Raw genomic sequence first — 27,579 nt, 5'->3', positions numbered from 1 at the left:
CCCCCGCCACACCCTGGCCAGGGAGGAGACCCACCCCTAACCTTCAAGAAGCTTTCCTAGTTGCAAGGAAGCATCTTAGAACCTCCCCCAGAGGGCCAGAAAACTCCTGGAGAGATGGTCTTCCCAGTGCATGCACATCTCCCAAGCCCTCCAACGTTGGATGAAGACCACTCCTCCAGCCCACCCAACCCAGGAGGAAGCCAAAGGCAGGCTGGCCATTGTATAAGAGGTTGCTTTTCTACATAGGGCAAACCTTGGAAACGGCGTTCGGCATAAATTCTCCTGCTCTGTGATAGGGTCCCATGTACTGATAATGATTTGTTTTTGTTTTTGTTTTTTTTTCATGTTTCTGAGGTCATCTGTACTACTGCTTCTCCAGATGACCCAACCTCAGTGCTCCTTTGCCTTGGGGTTTGGAGGGGCAAGTTTCTGGATTACGGGATTGCAAGGAAAAACTGCCGGGGACCCAGAAGAAAACCCCATCAGGGCTCCTTTAGAAAGGATATCAAGTGGGAGGGAGGAGAGGGAGCATGGGGGAAAGGGGCCCTGAGCGGGCTGGGAGCAGAGGTTTTCCAAGCCTGAGGAGGGACAAGGGTTTGGGGGGGCACCACACTCTGAGGGCCCCAGCTGGGAGCCCCTGGCGATACTCCTGCCCACCTGCCCCCATGGACTTGGCTAAGAACAGTCTCCAGTGTGGAGTAGGACCCAGAAGCCCTCCTCCAGGTGTTCTGGCCTAAGACCCCCAAGATTCTTGCCCCACCCCAAGGAAAAAGTAGGCTCCCCAAACACGACTAATGCTTGAATTCTCCACCAGTCAAGTTGAAAGAGCCTTAATCGCTTTAGAGAAGCAGAGAAACATGGTTTTCTACCCTAGAGGGCTAGAATAAACTTTATGCCCTGTACGTGTGAAAGGACATGGGTAAACACCATGACTTTCTCAACACCTGTCCCTGGTTTCTGTTGTCATCGGGTGGGACTGTGGTTTCTGTCCTCAGCTTGGTGCCTTGCCCAGACCAGGCCATGGCAGGAATGATGACATTCCTGCCCACAGCCCACCGTGAGGACCAAGGAGGCCACTGAGGGTGGGCAGGGAAAGCAAGGATGAGCCATCTGTGCTGCCTTCACCCTCTAGGCCCCTAGGCACCCCCCCACCAAACCACTCACAGGAGGAAGGCTCCTGAGCTGGGTGGCCAGGATCCCACACCCTGGGGAGATGAAATGTCACCTGATGGGTGAGTCCCTGCATTGGTTTGCTCCCTGTCATGTCAGTGGGGGATCCTGAACTTTTCCAAACACTTTCCCCATGTGATTCTTAGAAACCCCAGTAAGGCAAGTAGGTTGGGCATCATGACTCCCAATTTACAGATGGAGAAACTAAGGCCCGGGGTTTCAGGAATGGGATGAACGACATGACGGTCTAGTTAGCACTGAAGTACGGATTTGGAATATGAAAAAGAGCATACACATCCTAAAAGTTCTCGTCGGAAAGAAAAAACACGTCTTTTCTCCCCCTTCCCCAAAATGACATGAGGTAAGGATGTGAACTTACTGTGGTCATCGTTTCAGCGTATGGAAGTCAATCATCATTCTGTGCACTTTAAACTTACACAAGGCTCTAACGCAGTTATATCCCAATAACAATGAGAGGGAAAAAATCACATATAGTAAACATGCTTTTATTTTTTTTTTTTTGTATTTTTTAAGACTTTATGTATTCATTTGACAGAGAGAGAGAACACAAGTGGGGGGACCGAGTGGCAGAGGGAGAGGGAGAAGCAGGCTCCTCGCTGAGCAGGGAGCCTGATGTGGGGCTCGAACCCAGGACCCCGGGATCACGACCTGAGCCGAAGGCAGATGCAGGTGCCCCAGTAAAGATTTTTTAAACAATAATTTCGGGAATGGTGGGGGTGACTGACATTTCTAAGGGCAAAGAAAGAAAGGGTCTTTGCCGGGGGCATCTGGAGGGGCCTGGGCACTTGCTGGGGAAACTTGCTGAACCCACCCTCTGGCTGGGTCTTACCTGCCATGGAAGGGACACTTTGCTCCCTTCTCCTTGTTAGAAAGGAATGGACACCAAGGGCCAGTCTTGGGGCTCTTGTCTTCCATTCGGCAGGACTGACTCTCGGAGGCTAGAGGCCCTCTGTCAGGTTCTCTGGCTGCCGAAATAATTTCCTGGGGACCTAGATGCGGGGCTCAAGGGCTGGTGCGGAAGCTGGCAAAGGGAGGGGCTTTGCCCGTCCCAGAACTGAAGGCCTTCGTGGAACTAAATAAAACACCATCTTAGGCCTCTGTCCCTACCCTGGCTTGTTCCATCCCTCGGCCAGGGCTGTGTCCTGGGCAAGCTACCTCATGTCACTGAGTCTCAGTTTCCTCATCTGTAAAATGGAGCCAGTGACCACCCCCGTCACAGATAGGTGAGAGGAATAAAACCAGGTAACACATAAAGCCTCCTGTAGGAAAGAATATCACCGACACAGCTCTCCCCACTCTACAATCCTTCCCTCCCACCCCTGCCCCTCTGCAAGACCCCTCCTCTCCTCACGCAGTGATTCATGACCTCTTTTTGGACCACAGACCCACTTGAGAAGGTGACAGAAGTCACGACCTCTCTCTCCAGAAAACCTGGGAGTTAGGCCTCATGGTCAGCAGGGCCCGGACCCACAGGATCTCGGAACACAAACTCAGGTATGTGCAAAAGTGCAGCCCACCATCCCTGCGGCAGGAGGAGGCTGGGAATGTAGGAAATTGCAGGGGGTGGCGGGGGGGGGGGGCGTCAAAGGGCCTCTGTTCTAGGGTCTTGGAGGGCCAAGACCAAGTTTATAGGGCCAAGGCTTCCCTTTCCTGGGGCATGGAGGTGAGGGAAGGGCAGGGACCCATGGGTGGAAACAGAGGAGCAGTGACTGTCACAGTCAGAGGCTGGATTTGTGGCCACAGGAGAAGGACAGAAGATAGATTTACCTTTCCTTTCCTGCCTGTCCTGCAGGCTGGGCTGCCCCTCTGTGAATTGTTGCCTGAACACAGCCTCTGCCTCCCCCACCTTGCCCCTGTGTACCCCTCTGCTCAGCATGCACCCCGTCTTATGCTGGTCTCTTCTCCCTGTCCCTGAGGGCCCCTGCAGAAAGCACCACATTCCAAGTCTACCCAATCCTGACCCACTGACAGTCGGTCGGCCAGGGACGTCTTCCCTCTTGGGCTCTGTTGGCACATCTGTGAAATGGGCTGATGAACCACACTCGTAGTGACCAAACCATATTTTCAAGATCTTGGGGCTGACTGATGGCAAACACGAGAGACGCCAGAAGAGTCCTCAAGGCTTGGGACCCATTTCTCGACAGAGCAGCTCTGCTGGCCTCCCTTTGGTTAAAAAAAAAACAAAACAAGGGGCACCTGGGTGGCTCAGTGGGCTAAAGCCTCTGCCTTCGGCTCAGGTCATGATCCCGGAGTTCTGGGATCGAGCCCCACATCGGGTTCTCTGTTCCGTAGGGAGCCTGCTTCCTCCTCTCTCTGCCTGCCTCTCTGCCTACTTGTGATAGCTTTCTGTCAAATAAACAAATAAAATCTTGGGGCGCCTGGGTGGCTCAGTGGGTTAAAGCCTCTGCTTTCGGCTCAGGTCATGGTCCCAGGGTCCTGGGATTGAGCCCCGCATCGGGCTCTCTGCTCAGCGGGGAGCCTGCTTCCTCCTCTCTCTCTGCCTGCCTCTCTGCCTCCTTGTGATCTCTGTCTGTCAAATAAATAAATAAAATCTTAAAAAAAAAATAAACAAATAAAATCTTTAAACAACAACAAAACAAAACAAAACAACCCGCCAAAGTAGTTCTGTGGCCAAAGCGAAGTTTGAAAACCCTGGCCTGGCTGACTGCTTGGGCTCTCTGCTCCTACCAGCCCTGCCCCGTCTTCCCCTTCCCCTCCTCTACAGGCCAGTAGAGGCCTTCCATCGGGGGAGGACCAAGAAAACCCTCCTTGTGAACCCTGGAAGCTGGGGTAGCTCTGGGCAGAATGTTCTTCCCAGAGCCCCCATTCCGTTCCTTCTGCCCTCGTGGTCATTCTGGGCTCCTGGCCCGCTGACAGTGGTCCCAGCACCCCGGGGCGGGCCGCTGTTGTCGGGGTTCATTCAGCTGTTGTTTGGGGGCTGGGGGTAGGCGGGAGGCAGACAGGAGGGGGATGGGGAGGAGTGTCTGGGTCTCCGCAGGAGGCGACTTTGCTTGGAGAGTGTCACCTGCAGAGGACCAAGGGGCCCAATGGCCAGCTCATGCCACCTCGCCTAAGTGGGGTTCCCATGTCACTTGAGTGAGAAGAATCAGGCTTAAGGACTTGTTCCAGAGGGAACAGAGATGATGGGATTGAGGTTAGGGATACTGGCCTTCTGCAAAGTGAGCAGAGACCCACATAGATCACCATTAGATCAGCATTTCTCGAAGTGTGTTCTCTAGTCCCTTCCAGGGGCCCTGTGATGTCCTCTTCTCCGATGACTATCAGCGCGACCTAGATTTTCTTTGCAGACTTCAACCAAAACAACCCACCGCCAGAGACCCAGTGCAGAAGAGGCGGGTGTGAGCGTCCAGCTGTCTTCTTTAAAGCCACACATTAAAGAGATCCACCAAAGTTTGAAACAGTGTCACACTCCTCAGTAAAAGGCTTTTCTTACGGGGGAAAAAAAGTTTTTCTTTTGGAAAACATAGTTATTTTTGTAAAAGTTTATTTCACATGTGAGATTATTAATTTTAAAAGAATGAATAAATAAATCTTTTTTTTTTTTTTTTTTTACGTAAGCTCCATGCCCAATGTGGGGCTTGAACTCACGACCCTGAGATCAAGACTCGCATGCTCTACCGACTGAGCCAGCCAGGCACCCCCAAAATGAATACAGACACCTGTAAAATACCTTTGTTTCAATTTCTAATATAGTACCTGGCATCCATCCACTAGATTTAACCCACATAAAGAAAATCTCTCTTTGAGGTCCTCTGTGATTTTCAAGGGCACAGTTTCCTCCAAACACTAAAAATTAAATAAATAAAATAAAATAAAATAAAAACACTAAAAATAGAACTACCATGCAATCCAGCAATCCCACTTCTGGATATATATCTAAAGGAAATGAAAACGGGCCAGTGGAGAGCCATATGCACAGCCATGTTCACCGCAGCATTATTCCTAATATCCAAGAGACGGAAGCAACCTAAGTGTCTCTCCGTGGCGAAAGGGACAAGGAAGCTGTGGTATATAAATATATACAGACAACAGAATACTATTCCGCTGTGAGAAAAAAGGAAGTCCTGCCATTTGCGACAACATGGATGGACCTTGACGGCAAGATGCTAAGGGAGGTCAGTCAGACAGAGAAAGACAAATACTGGATGATCTCACTTACTTTAAAAAAAAAAAAAGATTTTATTTACTTATTTTGAGAGCGAGAGAATGAGCGAGAACACAAACAGGGAGGAGGGGGCAGACGGAGAAGGAGAAGCAGACTCCTCGCGGAGCAGGGAAGCCCACAAGGGGCTCGATCCCAGGACCTTGACTGAGATCATGACCTGAGCTGAAAGCAGATGCTTAATCGACTGAGCCATCCAGGTGCCTGAATGACCTCACTTATATGTGGAATCTAGAAAGGACCAAACGGAAACACAAGGTAGGATGGTGGTGAGCAGAGGCTGGGGGTGGGTTTAAGGGTACATAGTAGCAAATAGTAGCTAAATAATTCTTGGGGATCTAATACACAGTACCCTGACAGTAGACAACAAAACTATGACAAACATTAACCTCCCAAAGAGACTAGATCTTAACTGTTCCCACCGCTAGAAGAAATAACAACTATGTGATCCCCAGACGCGTTCGCTAACCCAACGACATATGGCAACATCGGTGTATCAAAGCAAAGCTGTACGCCTGAAACATAAAATTATTACAATGACATCTCAATTTCATATATTGTATTTCAATGATAAACATAATAATTATATATTAAGTATTACAATATCAATTATATCTCAGTTTTTTTTTTTTTTTAAGGTTTATTTAATCTCTACACCCAACATGGGGCTCAAATTCATGACCTGGAGGTCATGAGTCGCTTGCTTTTCTGACTGAGCCAACCGGGCACCCCTCAGTTTTCAAAAGAGATTAAACAGAGAGTATGAAGAAATCCTGATATCAAAAGAAATGTGAGAACTTCACGGTTAGAATAATGGGGTGCTCTGGGAGAAAGGGGCTAAGCTAAGGGTTGGGGAGCTGGGTTAGGAGCTGGGAGCCTTTGAGAAGGGTTTATCTACCCCAAGTCTTCCCTTTGGTTCCGGGGAAAACTCCTATTCTATACATAGCAAGGTTTCCTTCTTTCTCGAGTTACCCTGACCCCTTGAGGGCTGATCTGAGGGGTCCAGGAGAGGGAAGTTCCCCACACACCCATGGATGGTGTCTGGGAGAAGGAGCGACATCAGTCCAAGAGACTGACTCCAGACTTCCAACTTGGTGACGAATGGCTCTGGAGAACTGGCACCCTGGGGACCAAGTCCAAAGGACCTGGACAGAGGCTGGGAGGGAAGGTTACTGGTAATTTCCTTGCTTTATCAGCGCACCAGCTCCATCCTCTGCTGGGTCTTTGGGGCTACCACTGGAGATCCAATTTCTGCTCTTACTTTTTTTTTTTAAATGTTAAAACTATTCTGTTGACAATACGATTTGGCATTCTGCATTCAGGTTTGGACATGGATTTGGGGACTGAGCTGGCGTGTTTGCTACCCATCCTCAGTACTTTCCCATGACTGGACGCAAACCAGTCCTTTGCGTTCTCGCATGGCTGGAGGAGTTTTCCTCTCTGAAGGAATGCATAGGGGGGTTTGTTTTCTAAGCTCTAGCCTATCCAAAAAAATTTTTTTAAATATTTTGCTTAATTATCAGAGAGAGAGAGAGCACAAGCAGGGGGAGGAGGAGGGGGAGAGGGAGAAGGAGACGTCCCGCTGAGCAAGAAGCCCGATGCAGGGCTCCATCCCAGGACCCTGGGATCGTGACCTGAGCTGAAGGCAGACACTTAACCAACTGAGCCACCCAGGTGTCCCCAAAACTATTTTGGAATGAAATCACACCTGCAGATGATCTGGCTAGATAATGCCCCAGTCGCTACTCATCCCTTGGGTGCCCTTGGCATGGCCGCCCCAGATGACTCTGAGGCCAGCTGATGCTTTTTCTGCCCCAGGTCCACAGGATGGTTTTGCCACGAACCTCTATCTGCCTTTCCTGGATAGCCCCAGCACACTGTCCCTTTCCTGGAAACACCAGTTCAGCAAATAGGGGGACCTAAAAACCCATTTCTGTCTTTATAACAATCTCTCAAAGTCACCGAAGGGGCATCCCTACAGGATATCCCTCAAAACTCCAAAAATCCCTTCCCAGAATCTTTCCCCTGACCCCCAAGTGCCCTTCAGCGTCACCTCTCCATGCTGTCAACCCTCCTAGCACCCAGCCCTTCCCTTCCTGATGCAAACCAACTTAACATCTCTGGCTGATCTGGATCTTAGATCAACCTCCTCCCCACCTGGAAAATACCAAGTGTTAGTAAAGACGGGAGGAAATTGGACCGCTCCCGCTTGCTGATGAGAATGTAAAAGGATGCAGTCACTGCGGAAAACAGTCTGGCACCTCCTCAAAAAATTAAAAACAGAATTACCATATACTCCCCCAAAGAGCAGGGACTCGAGCCAGTATCTGCACACCTGTTAATAGCAGCACTATTCACAGCAGCTGAAAGGTGGAAAGAACCCACCCGCAGACCAGACGAATGGAGAAACAAAGTGTGGTGACACACACAATGGAATCTTAATCGGTCACAAAAGGGAATTGAAATCCCACATAAGCCACACCCTGGATGAACCTTGAGACATCATGCTAAGTAAAATAAATCCCTCACAATAAGTGGGACTTATATGAGGTTCCAAGAGCCACCAAATTCACAGAGGAGGAAAGTAGGACGGTGGCTCCCAGGGGCTCGGGGGATAAGGAATGGGGAGTTTCAGCTTTGCAACATGACAAAAGCTCTGGAGGCGGATCATAGAACAATGTGAACGCACCCAACATTGACCTGTAAAAATGGTTAAGATGCTACAGTTTATGTTTTGTGTATTTTGTAACAATTTAAGAAAAGACCCAGGAAGGCAAACCTAGACACCTTCTGGAAGTAAGAGGCAGCAGCGGGAGAAGGGGGCATGCACATCTAGCCAATTTTTTTTTCTATCACTCTTGGTTATTAAAAGTTTTTGCCGCCGTTTGCCCGTCTTCCCATCTTCAAATGCGAAACCTTTTCACAGCCTGTCTTTTCATCAGGAAAACCAACATTGGCTCCCGGAGTCTTCTGATTTTATCATTTATTCTTTTACTTTATTTATTTATTTTAGATTTTATTTATTTATTTGACAGAGATCACAAGTAGTCAGAGAAGCAGGCAGAGAGAGAGGAAAGGATAGCAGGCTCCTCGCTGGCAGAGAGCCCGATGCAGGGCTCTATCCCAGGACCCTGGGATCATGACCTGAGCTGAGGGCAGAAGCTTAAACCCACTGAGCCACCCAGGCGCCCCTATTTTATTTTATTTTTTAAAAGATTTTATTTATTTATTTGACAGAGAGATAGAGAGCACAAGTAGTCAGAGTTGCAGGCAGAGGGAGAGGGAGAAGCAGGCTTTCTGCTGAACAGGGAGCCTGATGCAGGGCTCGAACCCAGGACCCTGCCGAAAGCAGCTGTTCAACCAACTGAGTCACCCAGGTCCCCCCATTTATTTATTTGTTTTAAGGATTCTGTTTCTAAGTAATCTCCACACCCAGCGTGGGGCTTGAACCCACAACCCTGAGATCGAGAGTCACACACTCTCCTTCCTCGCTCCTGGCCTTGAGCTCCTTCCTGTTCCACAGCACAAGGCTCGGCTCCCACTGCCTCCCCTACACCCAGGGTCCCCCACCACCACCACCACTTGCTCACCCTTGAAGGAGGCACAATCTAGCAAGATCCACGTCTATCATCTGCCTTGTGGGAGACACTGTGATTTATAATAAGAAATACATATTTGTCCTTTGTCCCCATTTCTGGCACAGAGCTCTTTAAACCCCTGAAATTTCATAAGTGATGAAAGTGACAGAAGTGTCTTGTCATGTTAATGAGGTGGCTTTTGGAAACCCCCTGGATCACCTAGTGAAGGGGGCTGGTTGCTGTGGTTAGAGGGCTGGAACTGTCATTGCCCCCCCACCGTCCCCTGCCCTATGAGTCCCTTCCATGTAGCCATTCCTGAGTTATATCCTCTGTAATACATGGTCATCTAGCAAGTAAACTGTCTCCCCGAGTTCTATGAGCGGCGCTAGCAAGTTAATCAAACCCCAGGAGGGGATCGGGGGAACCTCCAACCTACAGCCTGTGGGTCAGAAGCAAAGGCAACAATCTGGACTTTCAATTGGCATCTTAGAGGGGGTGTGGGGGGCTGTCTTATAGGACCCGAGCCCTCACCCTGTGGGATCTGGGGATTCTCTCTCCAGGCGGACAGTGTCAGAATGGGGCTGAGTCGCAGGGCACCCGGCTAGGGCCGGGTGGTGGTGCCTGTTGGTGGCAAACCGCATTGGAATCGGGAACAGGAATCTTGACCTTGTCCCAGGGCTGCTTCCTGGGTAAGAGTCCACTCCACCTCTTCAGGCTCTGGCTTGCTGAGAAAGCCAGCTCAGAGCCCAGCCTTGGACACTGAGCCTACGTGACTCTGACCTTGGGAAGGGATATCTCCCCACCCCCACCCCCACTTCCCCTCCCCCGCCTCCTCCCTGCTCCCCGGTGGCTCCTGGAGGCAGGGGAGGGCCGTGCCAAGGGAAGGCTGTAAGCACCACTCTTTCTACCCCCAAATCACCACTTGAGTGGGAAAGGGACACTTTGCCTGACTTCCTGATTAATGAAGACTTCAGACGGAGGAAGAAAGGGGTTTCCCTCCTTCCTTTGGGAGGCCTCAGATCCATCACAGGAAGCCGGGGACCAGCTCTGTCTGTCTGAGACTGAAAGGAGGTTCCTCCCAGACTGTCCACCTGTCTCTGTTTTCAGCATTTTTCATCTTTTTTTTTTTTTGGCAGGTCTTCTTAGGTATTTTAGGGGGAGACTGGGGGAAGCCACACAGGAGGCTGCCAGGCGCTCGCTATTTTAAACCACGGCCACCCCCTTCCCTTTTAAATAGAGGTTCTAAACCCATTCCCAGAAGGAAGGCCCCACAGGAAATTAGCTCGCCTCGGTCTCTCCCTCCAGGCATGATTCCACAGCGTCTGCAGTAACAGAGCCGGCAAGCAGGAAGGTTGCAAGCTCTGAATATTAACCAGCCAAGGTAGACAGCTTCAATATGGAAACCACCAAAGCCCGCATGTGCAAAGCTGCTTAATGAGGTTGTAATCAAACACAGTCCACCAGAAGGAGATTAATAAGAGTCCAGAGGGCAAGCAGGAAGCAGAACCGGCTCCTCTTCCCGCCACCCCCCCACCTGGGCTCCCTAGAACATCAGAGGCGGGTTCTCCTGAGGGAGGGGATGGGCACGGTCGTGGGAATACTGGCCTTACGGGCTGAACCGAACTTGTGTCCCCGCCCGCCCCCATGACATTCTGGCTGGCCTTCCAGGGGATTCCCAGGGGAGAGAAGGGAATTATCAGGTGCCCTCCGGGAAATGCAGCCCCAGGAAGCCTCCAGGGAAAGGAGATAGAACGTCTCTGGAGCCAGAGCTGGAGGGAGGTCACTTCTTCTCTGTGATTCTTAGAAGGACACCTGTCGTTGGATTTAGGGCCACCCTGGATAACCCAGGCTGATTTTATCTTGAGACCTGCGACTTAACCTGGTCGGCAAAGGCCCTTTTTACAACCGAGCTAGCATTCACAGGCAGCAGGGACCAGGAATGTGAATGTGTCTTCAGGGATCCACCGTTGGCCCTGTCCATCCGCCATCTCTTTCTCACACTCAGTGTGGACACCCACCCCAGGGGCCCCCACCATCCCCTGGGGGTGCTTTTTAATTTTTTTTTTGTTATTATTTGACAGGCAGAGATCACAAGCCGGCAGAGAAGCAGGCAGAGAGAGAGGAGGGAGCAGGCTCCCCGCTGAGCAGACAGCCCAATATGGGGCTCGATCCCAGGACCCTGAGATCATGACCTGAGCTGAAGGCAGAGGCTTTAACCCACTGAGCCACCCATGTGTGCCGCCCGCCTGGGAGGGGGGGCGCTTTTAAGACCCCTTCCTGCTTCCTCCTCGATTCTTGTCTTCCCTGAGCCAGCAGGTGCCTGGAGTCTGCACCTGCACCTCTGGAGCCGAAGGCAGAGGCTTTAACCCACTGAGCCACCCAAGCACCCCAAAATAGTGATTTTTTAAAAGACTTTATTGCTAAGTCATCTCTACATCCAACATAGGACTCAAACCCACCACCCCAAGGTCAAGAGTTGTATGTTCCACCGACTGAGCCAGCCAGGCACCCTGAAAATGGTGAATTTTACGTTATGTATACTTTACCACAATAATTTAAAAAAAACACAGATGGTGAGCTCACAGTCACTGGAGGTATGTAAGCAGCAGAGAGATAATCACACAGCGCTGCTGTAGCAGGATTTCCATGCTAGTAGGGAAGGTAGCTGCTAAGGAATCTTCCCTCTGGCTCCCTGTGATTCTTATCATTAGCATGACCCCCCTGGGCGTGAGATCCAGGAGTCAGGGAGCCCAGGGTGTGACAGTGTGTCCCATTCCAGAAGATGCCCAGAAGAGCTGCAAGAGATAGGGCTCCGAGGACAGGAAGAATGGGGGAAAAACTCGGAATCCGAAGCAACAGATAGAATCTACAAAGACAGAATATACGAAACAATAGGTCAAATCCAAGAGAGAGGAGGAGGCGGGGTTTGGGGCTGGGAAGGGCTAGGACCCTGGAGAGAGAGGGGAAGGAGGGAAGAGTCAGACCACCCCCTCAGGTGGCACTTGAGGTGTCTCAGCCCCAGCAACCAGACCCTGGGCTCCTGGGCTCCCAAGAGTAAAACTGTTCTGCAGCAACAAAGTGTCCTTAACTCAGGAAGGGCTGAATTAATCCGGGAGATAGGGAAGCAAGTGCAGATAAACTCAGGCATGTACACATCTGGTATCGGATACATTTGTAATGTTTATGAGGCTTAGATACATTACAGTCCCTAACAGATGAGCCTGGCAATTCCCTTTTAGGATGGGTTCTGAGTAATGGACTCTAGGCTTACGATTTCAGAGAGGACCTGGAGGAGTTTGGGACAGTTTCAAAATGTTTATGGACACCTCACTGCCTCAGTCAGGAGAGCATGTTACTCTTGATCTCAGGGTTCCAAGAGTACCGAATTCAAGCCCCACTTTGGGTACACAGCCCACTCAAAAACAAAAACAACCCAAACACAAAAAACTCCATCTGTGGGGCACCTGGCTGCTCAGTCGGTGGAGTGTGTGACTCTTGATCTCGGGGTTGTGAGTTCGAGCCCCACGTTGGGCGAGGAGCCTACTTAAAATAGAATGTTCAAGAGAATTTAATATTCGCTCTTTTCATAGGCTTAATCTGTTAAATTTTAAGAACTGTTTAGGAACTTGGGGAAGATCCTGCTTTTTAGGAAGGCTGTTCATAAACTTAAGAAAGCTGGGTGTGTTAAATCAGTAACATCACTAAGATATATCTGCATAGATTTAGTTACTGAAGTTCTAAGCCCCCACCCTTAAATGCAATGGTTTAAATCTACTAGATTTATCAGCAGAATAATGGTGTTTGTTTGTTTTTTGTTTTCTAAAAGATTTTATTTATCTGACAGAGATCACAAGTAGGCAGAGAGTCAGGCAGAGAGAGAGAGGGGGAAGCAGGCTCCCTGCTGAGCAGGAAGCTCGATGCGGGGCTCAATCCCAGGACCCTGGGATCATGACCTGAGCCGAAAGCAGCCGCTTAACCGACTGAGCCACCCAGGTGCCCCAGAATAATGGTATTTGTAAGTTAAACATAAAATCGTAGTGAAATGGTATGCTTTAAGATTACCACTTCAATATATTAAGTAGTAGGGGCACCTGGGTGGCTCAGTGGGTTAAAGCCTCTGCCTTCGGCCCTGGTCATGATCCCAGAGTCCTGGGATTGAGCCCCACGTTGGGCTCTCTGCTCGGCAGGGAGCCTGCTTCCCCCACCCCTCTCTCTCTGCCTGCCTCTCTGCCTACTTGTGATCTCTGTCAAATAAATAAATAAAATCATATCTATCTATCTATCTATCTATCTAGTAGTAATTGAGAAACCCAAGCACCCACAAGTAGTCCGTGTGTGTTTGTATATACGCGTATGCGTGTAGATGTACATGCTTGTAGAATGTGTGCATACATTTATAGATGTGTATCTGTGTGTGCATATATGTGTGTATATGTGGTGTGTACATGGTGTGTGTGTGTCACATGCACCCTCCTTGCCCAATGTGCCTGCCTGGCTGAGGGGTGAGGGGCCAGAAGTGGGGTTCTCTGGTCTCTCCAGGGGTGGCTGGTGACTTTCCTATTCCTCCTGGGCGGGCCACTTGGCCCCTGCAGGGTTTTGAAGTCCCGAATCCTGGCCAGCTAGCCCTCCTCAACCTTGACCCGTGCCCTCCCCACCAGGGTGCACGGGCTGGGCGTTCCCTTTGCCTGGCAAGGGGCTTCATGGTTCTGTGTTGTTTGTATTTGAACTTCGAATTCTTTCAGAATGACACTCTTTGCAGGGCCCTGGAAACAGATGCCTGGCTGTGGCCAAGTGTAATTTAATTTAAATCCAAGCAACAGCAGTAGCAACACATAAATATCAAAAGGATACTTTTTCTGGGGGCTTCTGGGGGGCTCAGTGGGTTAAGCATCTGACTCTTGGTTTCAGCTCAGGTCATGATCTTGGAGTCTGAGATCAAACTCAGTGCTCAGCGGGGAATCGGCTTCCCTCTCTCTCTGTCCCTCTGTCTGTCCCCCAGCTCACATACTCTCTCTCTAAATAAATATGATCTTCCCCCCGACAAAGAAAAGATAATTTTTCTTTAGAAAAATATAGTCAGATGGGAGGTGTAGCAGGCCTGAGGAGGGTTTGGTCTGCTCCCCCTCAGGTCACATCCCCATCTAGATTCTTCTCAGGGTGGGAAAGGAGACACTCCAGATCCCTGTCCTGGGTTAGAACCTAAGTCACTGTGGTTCCGGGCAAGTCATCCCCTCTTCCAGGTAGCAAGCTCACCTACAAATGAGGATCGCACCAGCTCATTCTTCCTGAAGAGTGAGCAGAAAATAGGAGAGAGTGGAAGGGGGCCTTGGCCTCCAGAGGTTCAGAACACCAGGAATTCAACAAATAACCATTTCCTTTCTCCTGTCTGAGGACGCGTGTGCTACTGTGCTTTATGACTCTCTGAAAGGGGCGGTATTTGCACTAATTCCCAAACTTAGTTTCCGAGCCCCTCCTCACTTCCCCACATCTTGTGGGGCTGGGATTCTGCAGGAAGCCTGGGGCCAGGGGGTCCCCGAGGGCCCCTGGCTTTTCTACATTCCAGAATTCTCAGCACTTTCTCATCAGTCCCAGCGGCCTCCTGATCTCTCTGCTTGGGAAACAGTCTGTGTGAGTTGTTTATGCTTTCTGGTGAATGCATTTGTCCCTCTCCGGGGTAAATTTTGTCTGTTTTTTAGATGAAGGTTCTGGTCCATTGTCAAAGGAACTGTAGGTAATGACAAAGAGGTGGGTGGAGGAACGACTCAGACCCTCCTTCTGGCTCCTACCATCCTGCTTTCCAAGTAGGACATAGTTCACAGAAACAGCCCATTTCTCAGACTGAGAAGCTGAGGACTGGAGGGTTTTCTCATACAGTGAGCGAGTAGCAGGGATGGGAGGGCCCTAGGGTCCCCTGAGGTTTCTAACTCCTTCTCTTTAGCCACAACCCGTAGAGGACAAGAATATTAGTCAGTATTTTCCGGAGAAACAGAACCAGTAAGGTGTGTGTGTGTACATGTGTGAGAGAGAGATAAGGAGAGAGAGATAAGGAATTGTTTCATGTGATTATGGGATCTGGCAAATCTGAAGTCTGTAGGGTAGGCTGGCCCACTGAGGACCCAGGAAACAGCTGATGTCGCTGTCTTGAGTCTGAAGGCAATCTGGAGGCAGAATTCCTTCCCACCTTGTTTTTCAAGGTCCTCAACTGATTGGGCAAGGCCCACCCACATTGCGGAGGGCCGCCTGCCTTCCTTAAAGTCTACTGATTTCAATGTTAATCTCATCTAAAAATCCATTAGTGGTGACATCTAGACGGGTGTTTCACCAATGCTGGGTACCATGGCCCAGCCATGGTGACAGAAAAGCAACCGTCACAAACAACTGACGGTCTTTACCACTTTAAATCTCTAGGTCAGAGCCAAGGCCCAGGCAAAGCCTCCAAGTATCCGGGTGAGCAGAGATGAGTCACGCTGGAGAAGGGATCCAGCCTGAATCCAGCTCATTCTCAACTCTGAGCAGGAAGTGGTATAGAGAGAGGAGGAGGAGGAGGAGATCCCCCAGGGCCCAGGGCCCAGTGTGAGGCCTGGTCTGCACCTCCACAATCAGCCAGTTCCCCCGAGAACCTTCCATGCAGAATCAGTGACTTCGATGACCTGTCACTAAGGAGCCTCATGTCATTCTCCCGGCAGAGGGGAGGGCAGAGGCTGGCCTGGGAAGGGAGTCACAGCTGTGCTCTCTGAGGGCCCCCCAGGAGGGGCCCCAGTCTGCTAGAATCTTCCCCATTCTCAGGCCCTGCTCCTCAGGGCCTTGTTCTCCCCGTGGACGCAAGGAACAGGGCCACAACCAGCAGCAGCAAGAAGGAATCCGTCCGAGGGACTCAGAGGCTGCAAAGGAAGGGGGGGGGCCTTGGCCTGGTTTCTGGGAGGTCACTGAGTCTGTCCACAGCTTCCTGGGACCATGAGAGGGAGGGGTAGAGGTGGGAGGGCCAGAGCTGCAGGCCCAGCAAAGGCTTGGAGCTCTCCAGCAAGGAGGGACCGGGCCCCTCTTTCCATCCCGGCATCCCTGCATTCGGCCCACAGGATTTCCCTTGGTGGCCCTCCTCCCTCCAGAGCGTGGCCCATGCAGGACTCCTAGGAGCATTGTGCCTGACCCACCGCCCTTGCTCCTCTGGGCTTCCTAGCCGGCTTCTTATTTTTTATTTTATTTCACTTTTTAAAAAGATTTTATTTATTTGAGAGAGAGAGAGAAAGAGCATGAGCAGGGAGGAGAGGGAGAAGCAGACTCCCCGCTGAGCAGGGAGCTCATGCGGAATCAATCCCAGGACCCTAGGATCACGACCTGAGCTGAAGGCAGATGCTTAACTGACTGAGCCACCCAGGCGACCGCCGCCAGCCCTTGCTAGTTTCTGGAACAGTTTCTCATTTCCATCCCAACACCCCTCCCCTTTTTGGGCATGGCCCTCTCCTCCTCCCCTCCAGAGTGCCTGCTTCTGGGTCCTTGCTCATGCACCAGCCTCTCTTTGAGATGCGTCATATACCAAAAACATGTCTGTTCTTCTCACTCAGCGTGATGGATTCTCTACCAGCAGATGAATTCTGAAGAGATGGGAATTCTTGGAATCTTGGAGCCATTTTTTTTTTTAAGATTTTATTTATGGGGCGCCTGGGTGGCTCAGTGGGTTAGGCCGCTGCCTTCGGCTCAGGTCATGATCTCAGGGTCCTGGGATCGAGTCCCACGTCGGGCTCTCTGCTCAGCGGGGAGCCTGCTTCCCCCCCACCGCCCCCCGCCTGACTCTCTGCCTACTTGTGATCTCTGTCAAATAAATAAATAAAATCTTAAAAAAAAAAAAGATTTTATTTATTTGTCAGAGAGAGCAAGAGCAGGGGGAGGGGCAGAGGGAAGCAGGGACCCTGATGTGGGTGATCCCAGGATCTGAGGACCCCAGGACAGTGACCTGAGCCCAAGGCAGACGCTTAACTGACTGAGCCACTCAAGTGTCCCGTAACCTCTTTTGTGTCCAGTTTCTATATCCAAGAACTGTAGCCCTCCACACTCCTGAGGGTCTCTGGGCCACCAGCAGTCTGGAAAACCCCAAGGCAAGGATCTTGCCTCAAAGTGTTTCCACCACAAAACTCCACAACTCCAGAAGGAAGTGGAAAATACAAGTCTGCAGCTGAGAATAATAAAAAGTTCCAAACACCGGCATATCCTAGGAAAACTACATCGGATGGAATAATTTCATGGGGAGATGTGGAGGGTATTTACAGGGGATGGGAAGCATCCAGACCTTATTTCCCCTAGAACTAGTGGAGGCGGGAATGGAAATAGTCTGGGAAACTGGAGGGGAATTCCTGGATTCCGGGGACACAGGAGGCCGCAGCCCATGGGAGCCCAGCCAGGAAGGACACATTCTCTGTTGGTGCTCCTGACTGGGTCTGGCTCCAGACCCGCTCAGGATGCTCTTGATTCTGTCTGACCCCTTTTGAGAGGCAGGAGTGCTGAGCCAGAACCTTACAGAAGATGCCCAATCGCTCTAACTCTCCAATTTAGGAAGAAGAGGCCAAGCATCTGGCTCAGAGTCAGAAATCACGTGGTGGCTGACACATTACCACTTCTTGCCTTAGGTGATTTGGGAAGGCTGTTTTGAGGAGATGAGTGGGCAAGGGATGAGGCTCCTGAGTGGCCTCAGCTGATAAAGACTGGAATTTTGTGCCCTTTTGCCAAGGCTGCCAAATACAGCTGTGCAGGGCGTGTACTGCACAAAGGCGTCCGTGTGGAACTAAACTCACCAAGATCTGACTCTGGCTCTGCTGACCAGGGGGTGTCCTCTATCTCTTACAAAGGAACTGTATGGGTAAGGAGATGCTTTACATCTCACTGAAAGAAGCCAAGATGATGAGGCATCCTTGGGTCATCTGGATTCACTGAATGGCCTCCATACCAACAAAGTCGTTGGTTTCCCAAGTCTGCCAGGGAACAGAGGAACCACAGGAACCCCTTTCTCTCTGTACAATTCCTCTGGGGAGGAACCAAGAGACAGATCCAAGTCCTTTGGTCCTCTAAGACATTCAAACCCCAGCCTTTCCTGTTCTCTGGTGGCCGGGACCCAGGATCACAGCCAGGAGTGAGCCAATGGGACCTCAATAGGCAAGACAGTCAAGGTGGCCCATCAGAAGGCCAGGGTGAAGCACCTGGTTCCGGGTGGGCCTAGAGCACCTCCCACGCTTCTTCCTCTGGAGTTTCTGCTTTCTCTTAACTCTCTTACCTACCCGGGGAGAAAGTGACAGTCCCACAGGAAGGCCATCAGGAGCCCTAAGTAAGAGATTATAAACCAATCTAGGTAAACACACCAGAATCACGCTGAGTTTACTCTAGGGTCCTGGAGTTTGAATCTTCAACACCTGGGTCCTGGCAGGTGCAAAGGAGGACAGCTCCCAGGGTGGCAGGCCTGAGAGGGGTCTGAGGGTGGGGAGGGGAGCAGAGTTAGGTGGTTAGTGGGTGGTGACACTGTCAGAAAGGACAGGACCGGGCTGGGCGGGGCAAGGCAGTCTGGTGTTCAGCAGAGGGATGAGGGCCCTGGCCCTGTACCTGAGCTATGTCTGCAGGCCTCCAGGACAGTGGGGTGGACAGTTCCAGTCTGACCATTTACCAGGAACGAAAATCAGAAAGACACGTTCTTTCTCTGGGGCCACCTAGCTGACCACAGACCACCCTCCCCATGGTGGGCACGGCGGAGGAGGGGGTGGCCCTGTCAGGTGTGCCGGGCCCGGCTGGCTGCGGTATGGTGTGTGCTGGGCCAGACATCCAGGGTGATGCCCAGGGTGGGGTCTCCCTGTCTGAGAGATTTTCTGGGTCTCTGTCGGTCCCTAGCGCCGTGGGAGGGAATCCTGCCCGACTCCTGCCTCTCTGCGAGGCCTGAGCCGGCCGCGCCAGGAAGCGGTGACAGCATGGATGGTGATAGCATGGGGACGGAACTAGGAGCAGCAGGGTGATGGAGGCAGGGGGAGAGGGTTGCTCACAGACAGCTGCTTTCCCAGGCTCTGCATCCGGCCTCCCTGCAGGTGGGTGTTATGCCTGCACGGGGAGGGCTTCCCTGGGGGTCCTACCCCTTGCCTGGTGGCCCTCAGTGGGACGGTGGTGTCCTGCAAGCCTCCCTGGACGGCCCTCCCTGGGGAGGTGGGGTGTCTGGAGGGGTGCAGAGAGACCCGGAGACCCGGGAAACCTGGAGACCTGGAGCTCCCTGGTGTGCTCTTGGGGAACCCAGGCTGAGGGCATGGGGTGGGGGGACAGACCTGAGCAGCAGGGCTGCTGGGAGGGTTTGCTCAGGGCAGGTGAAGCAAAGCCCCAGCTGGGAAATGGGCAGACGGGGAGGGTGGGCTCTCTGCCGCCTCCAGGCTTGGTGCTGGCGTCCACTTAGGAGCCCCGTGGGAAACAAGGGCTTTGCACAGTGGCCATCGCGTGCTGTGTGCCTGCCCCTCTGGGTACCCCCACTGCCATTCCCTGCAGCCACTCCTTGGCTCTCTGCCCAGCCCAGCCTCCCTCCATCTGTGGCCAGAGTCAACGGCAGAGTGAGCCTCTGACTGGCTACAGCCGGCTCTACTCTCACTTGCCGCCATCCACGGGACCAAGGCTCCTCTGAGCCCTCTAAAAAACGAGCACCGTGGCCGACCCAACTTTTCCCACTTCGTCCGGGGGCCATGCACCCCATCAATGCTCAGGAGGGAGGGTCTGCTGGGTGAGACCAACTAGTGTGCCCAGGTTGCAGAAGGTGCTGGGCGGGGGTCCTGCCCCGAGGACAAGGCCCCCCAGCTCTGCCTGGGCTGGGAGTCTGGGTCTCTGGGGGCAGCAGAGAGGCACCAAGGAAGGGGCCTACCGGAGGGAGGGAGGAGAGGCCAATGTGAGGGGGGCCCAGGCAGTCTCCTGGGGCAGAGGAGGTGGCGGTGGGAGGGGAAGCCTGAATGAGTCCCATAGGCAGCAGGTCCCAGCAGGGCATGGCCAGGCCTGGGGACTGGCCTTGCTCTCCTTTGTGACACCCTGGGCTTACAGCACAACACAGGACAACGCAGGCCCCTGTCAACACTGGTCTTTGCTCACACACTGCTGCCCGGCTACGTGAAGGTCTGCAGGTCCCCCCTTCTGGCCTCTGCCCCCCATGCTGTGTGACTACTCTCCTCTGTCAAAGGAGGGCTGGGTCAGCTAGGACTGTTGCATGCATGACAGGCCGGCCTCTGCGGTGGCCAGCGTTGGCAGGGCAGGGGTGGGGGGTGGGAATGTCGGGTTGACCCCAAAGCCCCAGGGGTCTGTTTCCCTCCAGAAGCCCCTCCCTGTGTCCCAGCTCTCTCCCAGGGGTTGGGGACAAGGGAGTGACCTCGGGGCGTGAATGTTCACCTGGCTCTGGGTCTGGAAGGAATAAAGTGACCACAGACGGGAATGAATGGGTCTTTCGGAAACCGCGGGAGCCTGGCTGGAACATGAGTGGTGGCAGACAGACCTCCCCAAACACCCCTCCCTTCTGTGGATGGGGGTGTTCAGTCCAAAGAAAGGAAGGAGCTGGGCAGGTAAGGTCTGAGCTGGGACCAGAAACGAGGGCCCCTGGTTGGCAGGGAAGGTCCCCCCCATCCCCCACAGGGCCCTTCCTCTGGGCCATGCTAAAGTGACTGCCCTAGGGTCTGCCTCTCGGGTCCTCAATACCCCTCCAAGCGCTGTGGGGAAACATCATGCCTGCGGTTTGGTTGTCTGCTGCGTCTCCAGTGCCTAGAACAGGATCCGGAGGCACAGGCATGAAATTGTAGAAGAGATGAATTAATTCCCACGGTCTTCTTTTTGGCTCATCTGCATTTTCATCTTTTGCTACAATGATTATTCAGTGCTTTCATAATATTAAAAAAAAAAGAGGTCTTTTTCTTTTTTTCTTTACTGTAAGCAATATCCTTCCAACCTGCCAAGACTATTCAAGGAGCAAAATAAACATGGGGAAAATGCTTTATGGACTAGAAAGTGACATGCAGACAGGAGGGGCGTCTCCGACTGCCTGACCTCTGGCTCAAGGGACCGGAGCACCCAGTGGATGACTGGAATGAGCAGGTCCCCTATCCTGACTTCCACCAGCCCCTTCTGGCCTCCCGCCGTGGAGGCTGGGGGGTTGCTGCAGAAGGAAGCTGACCAGGGGCGGGCCCATGAACAAGAGGCAAAGAGCCTGCCTCTCGGGCCTGAGGACACAGAGAGAAAGGCGCAAGCACAAAGAGAAACCAAAGCGAAGGACGGATGCCGAGGTCTGAGCAGGGGCAGGGGACAGCCTGGAGGTGGGCACTGACCCCAGACCCCAAGTGAGGCCACCTCTGCAGGCTCCCTGCTCTGAAACAGCCCCTTACCCTCCCAGTGGGCCTCTTGCGTCTATGCCGCTTAAGATAAAGTTAGAAACATCAAAATGCCACATCGTTTTGAGCAGCAGCCGTCAGCAGAACTCCATATGGCTACAGCAGCCAGGAGTTGGAACTAATAAAAGTTTAAAAAAAAAAAAAAAAAAAAAAAAGCTGGGAAATGCTCCCGGAGAGCCACGTGGGCACTGCTCAGGGCCGGTGGGTGGGGTGGGGAGGAGAACAGGCATGGTAAGGAGGGGCCCCCCAACCCCTGCTCCCTGTGCCAAGGTCACCGTTCTTAACAAGACAGCCAGCTCTTCTAGTGACAGCGAGCCCGAGACACCATGACTGAGTCTATTTTGGACAGCTGGGCTCCTCTCCCACCCCTCCAGTTTCTCCTAATGAATGAGGCTCCGGTACAGCCAGCCAGGGCGGGGGCATGGAGCTCACGGCTGTGTGTGTCATTTTTCTCACGGGTCCCCCACAGCGCTGCTCTTAGAGGGAAAGAGGGGGCAGATGGCTGGCAGAGATCCCCACTTGAAGGATGGGATCTCCTTAGTCGATGACCCCACCTCTTGCGTATCCTGGTGGGGAAGCCAGAGAAAGACCATCATCACCCTGGTGACTCTTTTGCAAGGTGGCCCTCAGATACAGGAGGAGTGCATGGTGGGGACAGAGGAGCTGCTGGCAGCTTGGGAATAGGAGGGGGGGCAGTGGCACTGTCAGCTCTGTAGGCTGCTGGAAGGATAACCTGGCCCCATGCTTGGAGTGGAAACACTCCAGAAGTCTGAGCCAGACCGTGCTGGCTCCTGAGAGAGAGTTCCAGGGGCAGCGGTCTGGAGGGGAGTGTGCCTGAAAAGAAGTTTAAAATCCATTCCATGAGGATTTCTTGAAACCCCACCATGCCCAGTAAGGGATCTATGGGATCTGCCCCAGGAAACAGCGCAGGGAGATGAAATGGCATCGAGGAAGGGTGGGTGGGGCACCGCGCCCAAAGGAGGGGAGTCCATGGATGGACCCCAGGGTATTTTGGGAGCCATGAAGACAAAGAGCAAAGCAGAGGCTGGTTATCTCTGAGGAGACGGGCACTTGTTCCAGAAAGGAGGAGCTTTCTTGCCCAGCTCCTTGCCGTGCCATGGTGGCTAGCCAGACTGAGGCTGCCGCATCTCCGGGCTGGTAAACCAGCAGCGACCGCCCCAGATTCCTTCTGCATCTTTATAAACTGGAAATGCCCTCGGACGGCCCAGTCGGAGAGGAGTGGATTTTAAAAAGGAAGGTTTCTCTTTTGTGGACAAACGGAACATGATTCAGCACAAGCAGCTGATCAGGAATGGGGAGGCCGGGCTCTCCCTGCCGGCTCGGCTCCCCTCCCACAAAACCTCGGCAGAGGCTCTGGACTGCACCTGTGGATGGGATCCCTGAGGCGCCCACGGAGGCCTGGGCACCAGGCCGCTCCTCTCTCCAAGAACACCACCACCTGGCAGGCTGTCAGGAACAGCCAGGCCCTGAGGACACTGCTCCCGGACATCCAGCCACATGGAAGGCAAACGTGTGGGATCTCATGACCATACGGATGCGCCTAGTGGATAAGCCTGCAGATGTCCAGCTGTGGCTGGGGATTCGAGAGCTTTTCCAGAACACACGGTGATGGGGGGAGGGGGTGGCGATGCAGAGCTTCACGCTGCACAGACTGATGAAAGAATGTCACAGGCCTGCGGGGGTTCAACACCATGCCAGGGACAACGGTGATGGCGGGGTCTCCACACTTGGGAAGCATGTGACTTGGTCTGACCAACAAATTCTATGTCAGGTGAAAAACTCTATGCAGAAGATTAAGTGCTCCCCAGTGTCGTGGGACCTAAAAGGCGAGTGACTCTCAGAGCCAAGGGCTGACACGGAAGCTGCCTCGGAAAGGCAAGAGGCATTCACTGGAAATGGGGAAAGGCGTTCCAGGTCAGGGTAGAATCAGATCGAGGCCAAGGGTGGGAGGGCCCTCCCTGCTGGGTGTCTGTTGGCCTTCCAAGCGGCTCACTGAAAGAGATTTTCTTAGGTGGGGTCCAGGCCCAAGCCACATCACTGAGCGGGACTGGACAGACCAACCCCGGAAGAGCTCTGCCCAGCAGGGCTGTGCCATACTGAATGGCAATAAACTGACCTAATCAGACCCTCTTTCTGGGAAGCAGGGAGGCAGGTGCACATGAGCAGGTGGGCCATTTCAGCCTGGTATATCCTGGGGAGACTGACCCCTTATTCTAGCGTCCCACGAAGCTAGCCAACAACCTAGTCTGCGATCTGTGTGCCTCAGAGAGGCTCATTTTGCCCTCTCTCCATGCCTGAAGGTACTTCTTTCCCAGGGCTCCTTAAAGATGGCAGGCCTGAGCCCGGGGCTTAGGGAGAAGCATCTGGGGGAAGGGTCAGGCCCGCAGGAATGAAGCCCAGGGATGGGGAGAGGAATGGCTTCCTCTACCCACAGCTGGCTTCTTTTGTCCCCAAGCGTTCCCCGTGACAGAATATTTCTGAACATGCCCTGAGCTTTCGATGTAGACAGAGCCCTGATCCAGAAACTCTCTGGGCCTGGCCTGAGAGAGGATGCCAAGACCCTGCCCCTAGACCCGCCGGCCCCAAAGGGGGACGGGGTCTCTTGTTTCTTATCATTGCTGTGAGAATGTATCTGGATTTGTAGAGCTAACTCCACTGCACATTCTTGGTACCATCTGCTCTGCTCAGTCCCCCAGTGATTCTTTGGGAAATCAGGAAACAGAACTCAGGAGGTTATCTGCTGGGTCCAAGGTCAAAGCTGACTAAGGACTGGAAGGCAAGCCGCCTTGGGCCCCAGCTCTTCTCACGATTACACAGCTCCTGCAGAAGGAGGGATCGCTCTACTCGTGCAGGGCAGCTTCCTGGCACTCTGCCTGAACCCCTGGGCTTGGCTCAGTTAGCATTAGGTAAAGTCTCCTAATACCTTTCCAGCAAGTGACGAGCACAGACTGACCCGAGAGTCTCCAATCAGGGAAACCACCCTCCAGACCTCAGAGGCGAAGGTGGGGGGGGCACTTGGAAGTGAGTGACGCCGGCAGCCGCCACAAAATGCCACCCAAGGTCCCGAGGTCCCTGCTTCCATTCCCGAGCCTGTAGCAAGTCACATAGAGGGAGAAACGTGATACCAGACTAGAGCAGATCTTGAACTTGGGGTCTGCGAGCCCTTTGCAATTCTTGCAAGATTGTACACACATGTTGGTGCATGGTCTGGGATGAATGTCCATAGCTCATTCAGGGCTCCAGATGCTAATGACTTAAAACTGAGAAGCATAGGGTCTAAGATCCCAAGTCTCCTCTAGCCCTAGAGCTATGGCCTTCCCAAACCCAGCAGCCAAACACACACTTTCAAACACAAGAGAAAGCACTGTGCGAAAAAGCAACGCAGGGCTATGACCGTCCTGGCTGCTGTTGGGTCCCTACCTGTTCCCGTTCACCTACACTTGCCCCGAGGGGCTGAGCCAACCCCTGGTGAGGCCCGGGGTGTCTTTCCTGTCTCTCAGTGGCTGCTCATTCCCTTTCTGAACATCACCACCTCCAGACTAGAGGAGCAAACTGGAAAGGAAACACAATTTGGGAAAAAAAGCCACTTCTTGCACAGATCCAGCGCGACATTCCTCTGTAGAGCCTCAGGGTCCTAGAACACGGCCTGTGTGTGTCTCTCATAGCCATTCGGACCCCGGGGCTCCCCTCTCACACTGCTCAGGGGCCATGACCATCTCTGGGAGAAGCCCTGATCTGTATGTTCCTGGCAATAGGGTAGCTCTCCATGCCCCTTGGAGAGGCCCATCACTGATTCCAAAGAGACCCCAGACCTCACCCACAGGCCAGAGGCCAAGGACCCTGACACAGGAGCAGGAAGGCAAGTTTTCCTGCTCCTTTCACAGAAAAGGGGCAAGTCTGATTAACCCCATCTTGCCCCCCATCAGCCCTCCCTAAGGGCTAAGACACCTAAGAAGGGTGTCAGGCCACAGACAAGACCAACAATTCCCAGGAAATGTTCCCTGTCTCAAGGAGCCCGTAAGGCCACAGGAACTCACCTACTCTCCAAAAACCAGGGAGTGGTTCAGCCTCTGGATGTGGAATCACACTCAGTTTCAGCGGGACTGGAGGAGCCCAGGTGTCTGCCAACGCCTGCGGGCCCTATGCAAATGGCCCTGGAGAACGCTGGCTCAACTTTGTTCTTTTACCCTTGAAGTGGGGTTTATCTTGACCCCCACCTGTCAGCCCTCTCTGCTCCTCTGTACCCCCTGAAGCACCCACCCCAGTGCTGGGGGAAAAGCACATGATCAGTAGTAGAACCTTCTGACTGTCTGTACTCCATGGGACAGGATGGTCTGGAAAATCAATCTTTCTGTCTGAAAGCATCAGAGTTTCTGGAGAAGCCATCCTCTGTTTCCCATTTTCAAAAGATAGAGAAACACACGCCTGCTGAAGTTATGTCCTGCATAATGTCATCTTTTTTTAATGATTCAATTCAGAGAAGAAACCTAGGGATCCAGAGGCATCTCAGGCACCATGCTGGATGCTGTTTGGAAAAGCAAAGGCAAGAGGAGTAGCCCCAAGTCTTCCCAAGTCCCCAAGCCCCTGCTTCCTTCTCCCTACGCAGCACACACCTTGGGAACGCACTCCACTGTAACAATGCACCAGATACAGAAGGTGTGTGTCTGTGGAGTGGGGTAGGGGGAAGGGTGCTACAAAACCCCGGAGGGATGTGTGTCTGATTAGATTTTGGAAGCGCCTACAAGGAAGGCAGCGCTCCTACAGCCTCTTTCATTAGTGATAGAGAAACTTTAGAAAGGCCACCTGAGGTCCCCCCTCCTGGGTCTGCAGTGGACTCCACCATTGCTGGGGTGAATTGAGGAGGAATATGGGGGCTGGACTCAGTCACCCCCCAAAAGCTGGGCCAAGACAACTTGTTTGGTGATGCAGGAGATGCACCCTTCTGCCTCTCAACAAAATCCATGGACCAGGGGGCCCCCTCCCTCAAAGGAAAGTGAAGGAGGAAAACAAGCCAGGGATGGGGATGACAGCATCTGCCCAGGGCAGCCCCGCAGCAAAGGGGACTGCCCTGATCGGCAGTCAGTCCCTAGCCAACGGAACAGGGACAGGAACAGGCTGAAGGCGGAGTGCCTCAGGTTCCTGCAGCCCGGTACTCACAAAGGAAACCAAGCCAGCTCCCCCCTCCCTTCTCTCCACTGTTCAGCAGAGGCTCCTGGCTGAGCACCTGTCGAAGTAAGCCAGGGGAGATAAAAGCTGTCTCCCACCTCGACGGCTACGCAGGATGCCTCCAAGGTTGGGCAAATGATCTCAGGACTGGCACTTCATCAGTCCCAGGGCTGTGCCCTTGGACTCCCCCTGGGGAAATTGACGACTGTGCATTCCCTGAGGACCCTTGGTGACTGTCAGCGGATAGAGAGGAAGAAAAGCGCCCTGGCATCCAGACTAGGCATCCGTCCCCGCATCTGCTCCCTCTGACCATCCCTGGGACCTGCCTCCCTCTCTGCCCACGGACGAGAGAAAGGGGGACATTATTCCAACAGGTCCCCTTCAGCCGGGCCTCACCGGGCCAGCCTTCCTCCGCCCCGCCCCGAGGCCTCAAATTCAGCGGGAGCGCCGAGGCACCTGCTGCCAGACCCACGGCGTCCCCGCGAGAGGGGGCCCTGGGCGGTGCCCTCGGCGCTCCCGGCCAGCTCGGCAAGGGGCGGGGCGCTCCCGGGGCCGGCGCGCCCCCCGCACCCCCTCCCCGCGCTCACCTGGCGCAGGTGCTGCAGCAGCGTCCCCGCCTCCTCCCGCCGGCCCTGGCGCACCATCCGCAGCAGCTCCTGGACCATGCCGACGCGCCGGTGGTAAGGGGGCAGCCCCGCGCCAGCGCCCGCGCGCCCCGCCTTGTCCCCGGCGCGCAGCAGCAGCGACGCCCAGAAGTCGGGCCGTTCGCGGCGGGGGCCGGGCGCTGCGCCGGGGCTGGCTCTCTCGGCCAGGCTGCCCTTGGTCTGCCGGGTGCCCATGCCGCCGCGGCCCGCCGGCCCTGCCCGCGCCCGGCCGCGACGCCGCGTCCCCCGCCCGCTGCCCGCCCCTCGGCCGCCCGGGCGCGCCCGCCTCCCGCGCGGCAACTTTGGGGGAACTGTTGCGCGCGGGCGGCGCGGGGGCGGGGGCGAGCGGCTGCCCGCGCTCCCCTCGCTCCTCCCTCCGCGCTCCCCGGGCGCGCTCCCCGGGCGCTCGCCGCCCGCCCGCC

The 27,579-nt window shown here is 53.6% G+C and overlaps 1 protein-coding gene across 1 annotated transcript in view; it reads right to left on the bottom strand.

The window, feature by feature from the left end:
* The window catches only part of LRRC75A (leucine rich repeat containing 75A), a 41,521-nt gene extending 14,058 nt beyond the window's left edge, over positions 1-27,463 (bottom strand). Inside the window, exon 1 of the mRNA XM_032841217.1 lies at positions 27,101-27,463. Coding sequence (XP_032697108.1) covers positions 27,101-27,352 — 252 coding nt within the window. The 5' untranslated portion in view covers positions 27,353-27,463. The remainder of the gene's footprint in view (positions 1-27,100) is intronic.
* Between the last annotated feature and the right edge of the window lie 116 nt (positions 27,464-27,579).

This window comes from Lontra canadensis, unplaced genomic scaffold (genome assembly GCF_010015895.1).
Source record: "Lontra canadensis isolate GAN:19392208 unplaced genomic scaffold, GSC_riverotter_1.0 scaffold122, whole genome shotgun sequence".
NCBI lineage: Eukaryota > Metazoa > Chordata > Mammalia > Carnivora > Mustelidae > Lontra > Lontra canadensis.
This window is presented reverse-complemented; position numbering and strand designations above follow the sequence as displayed.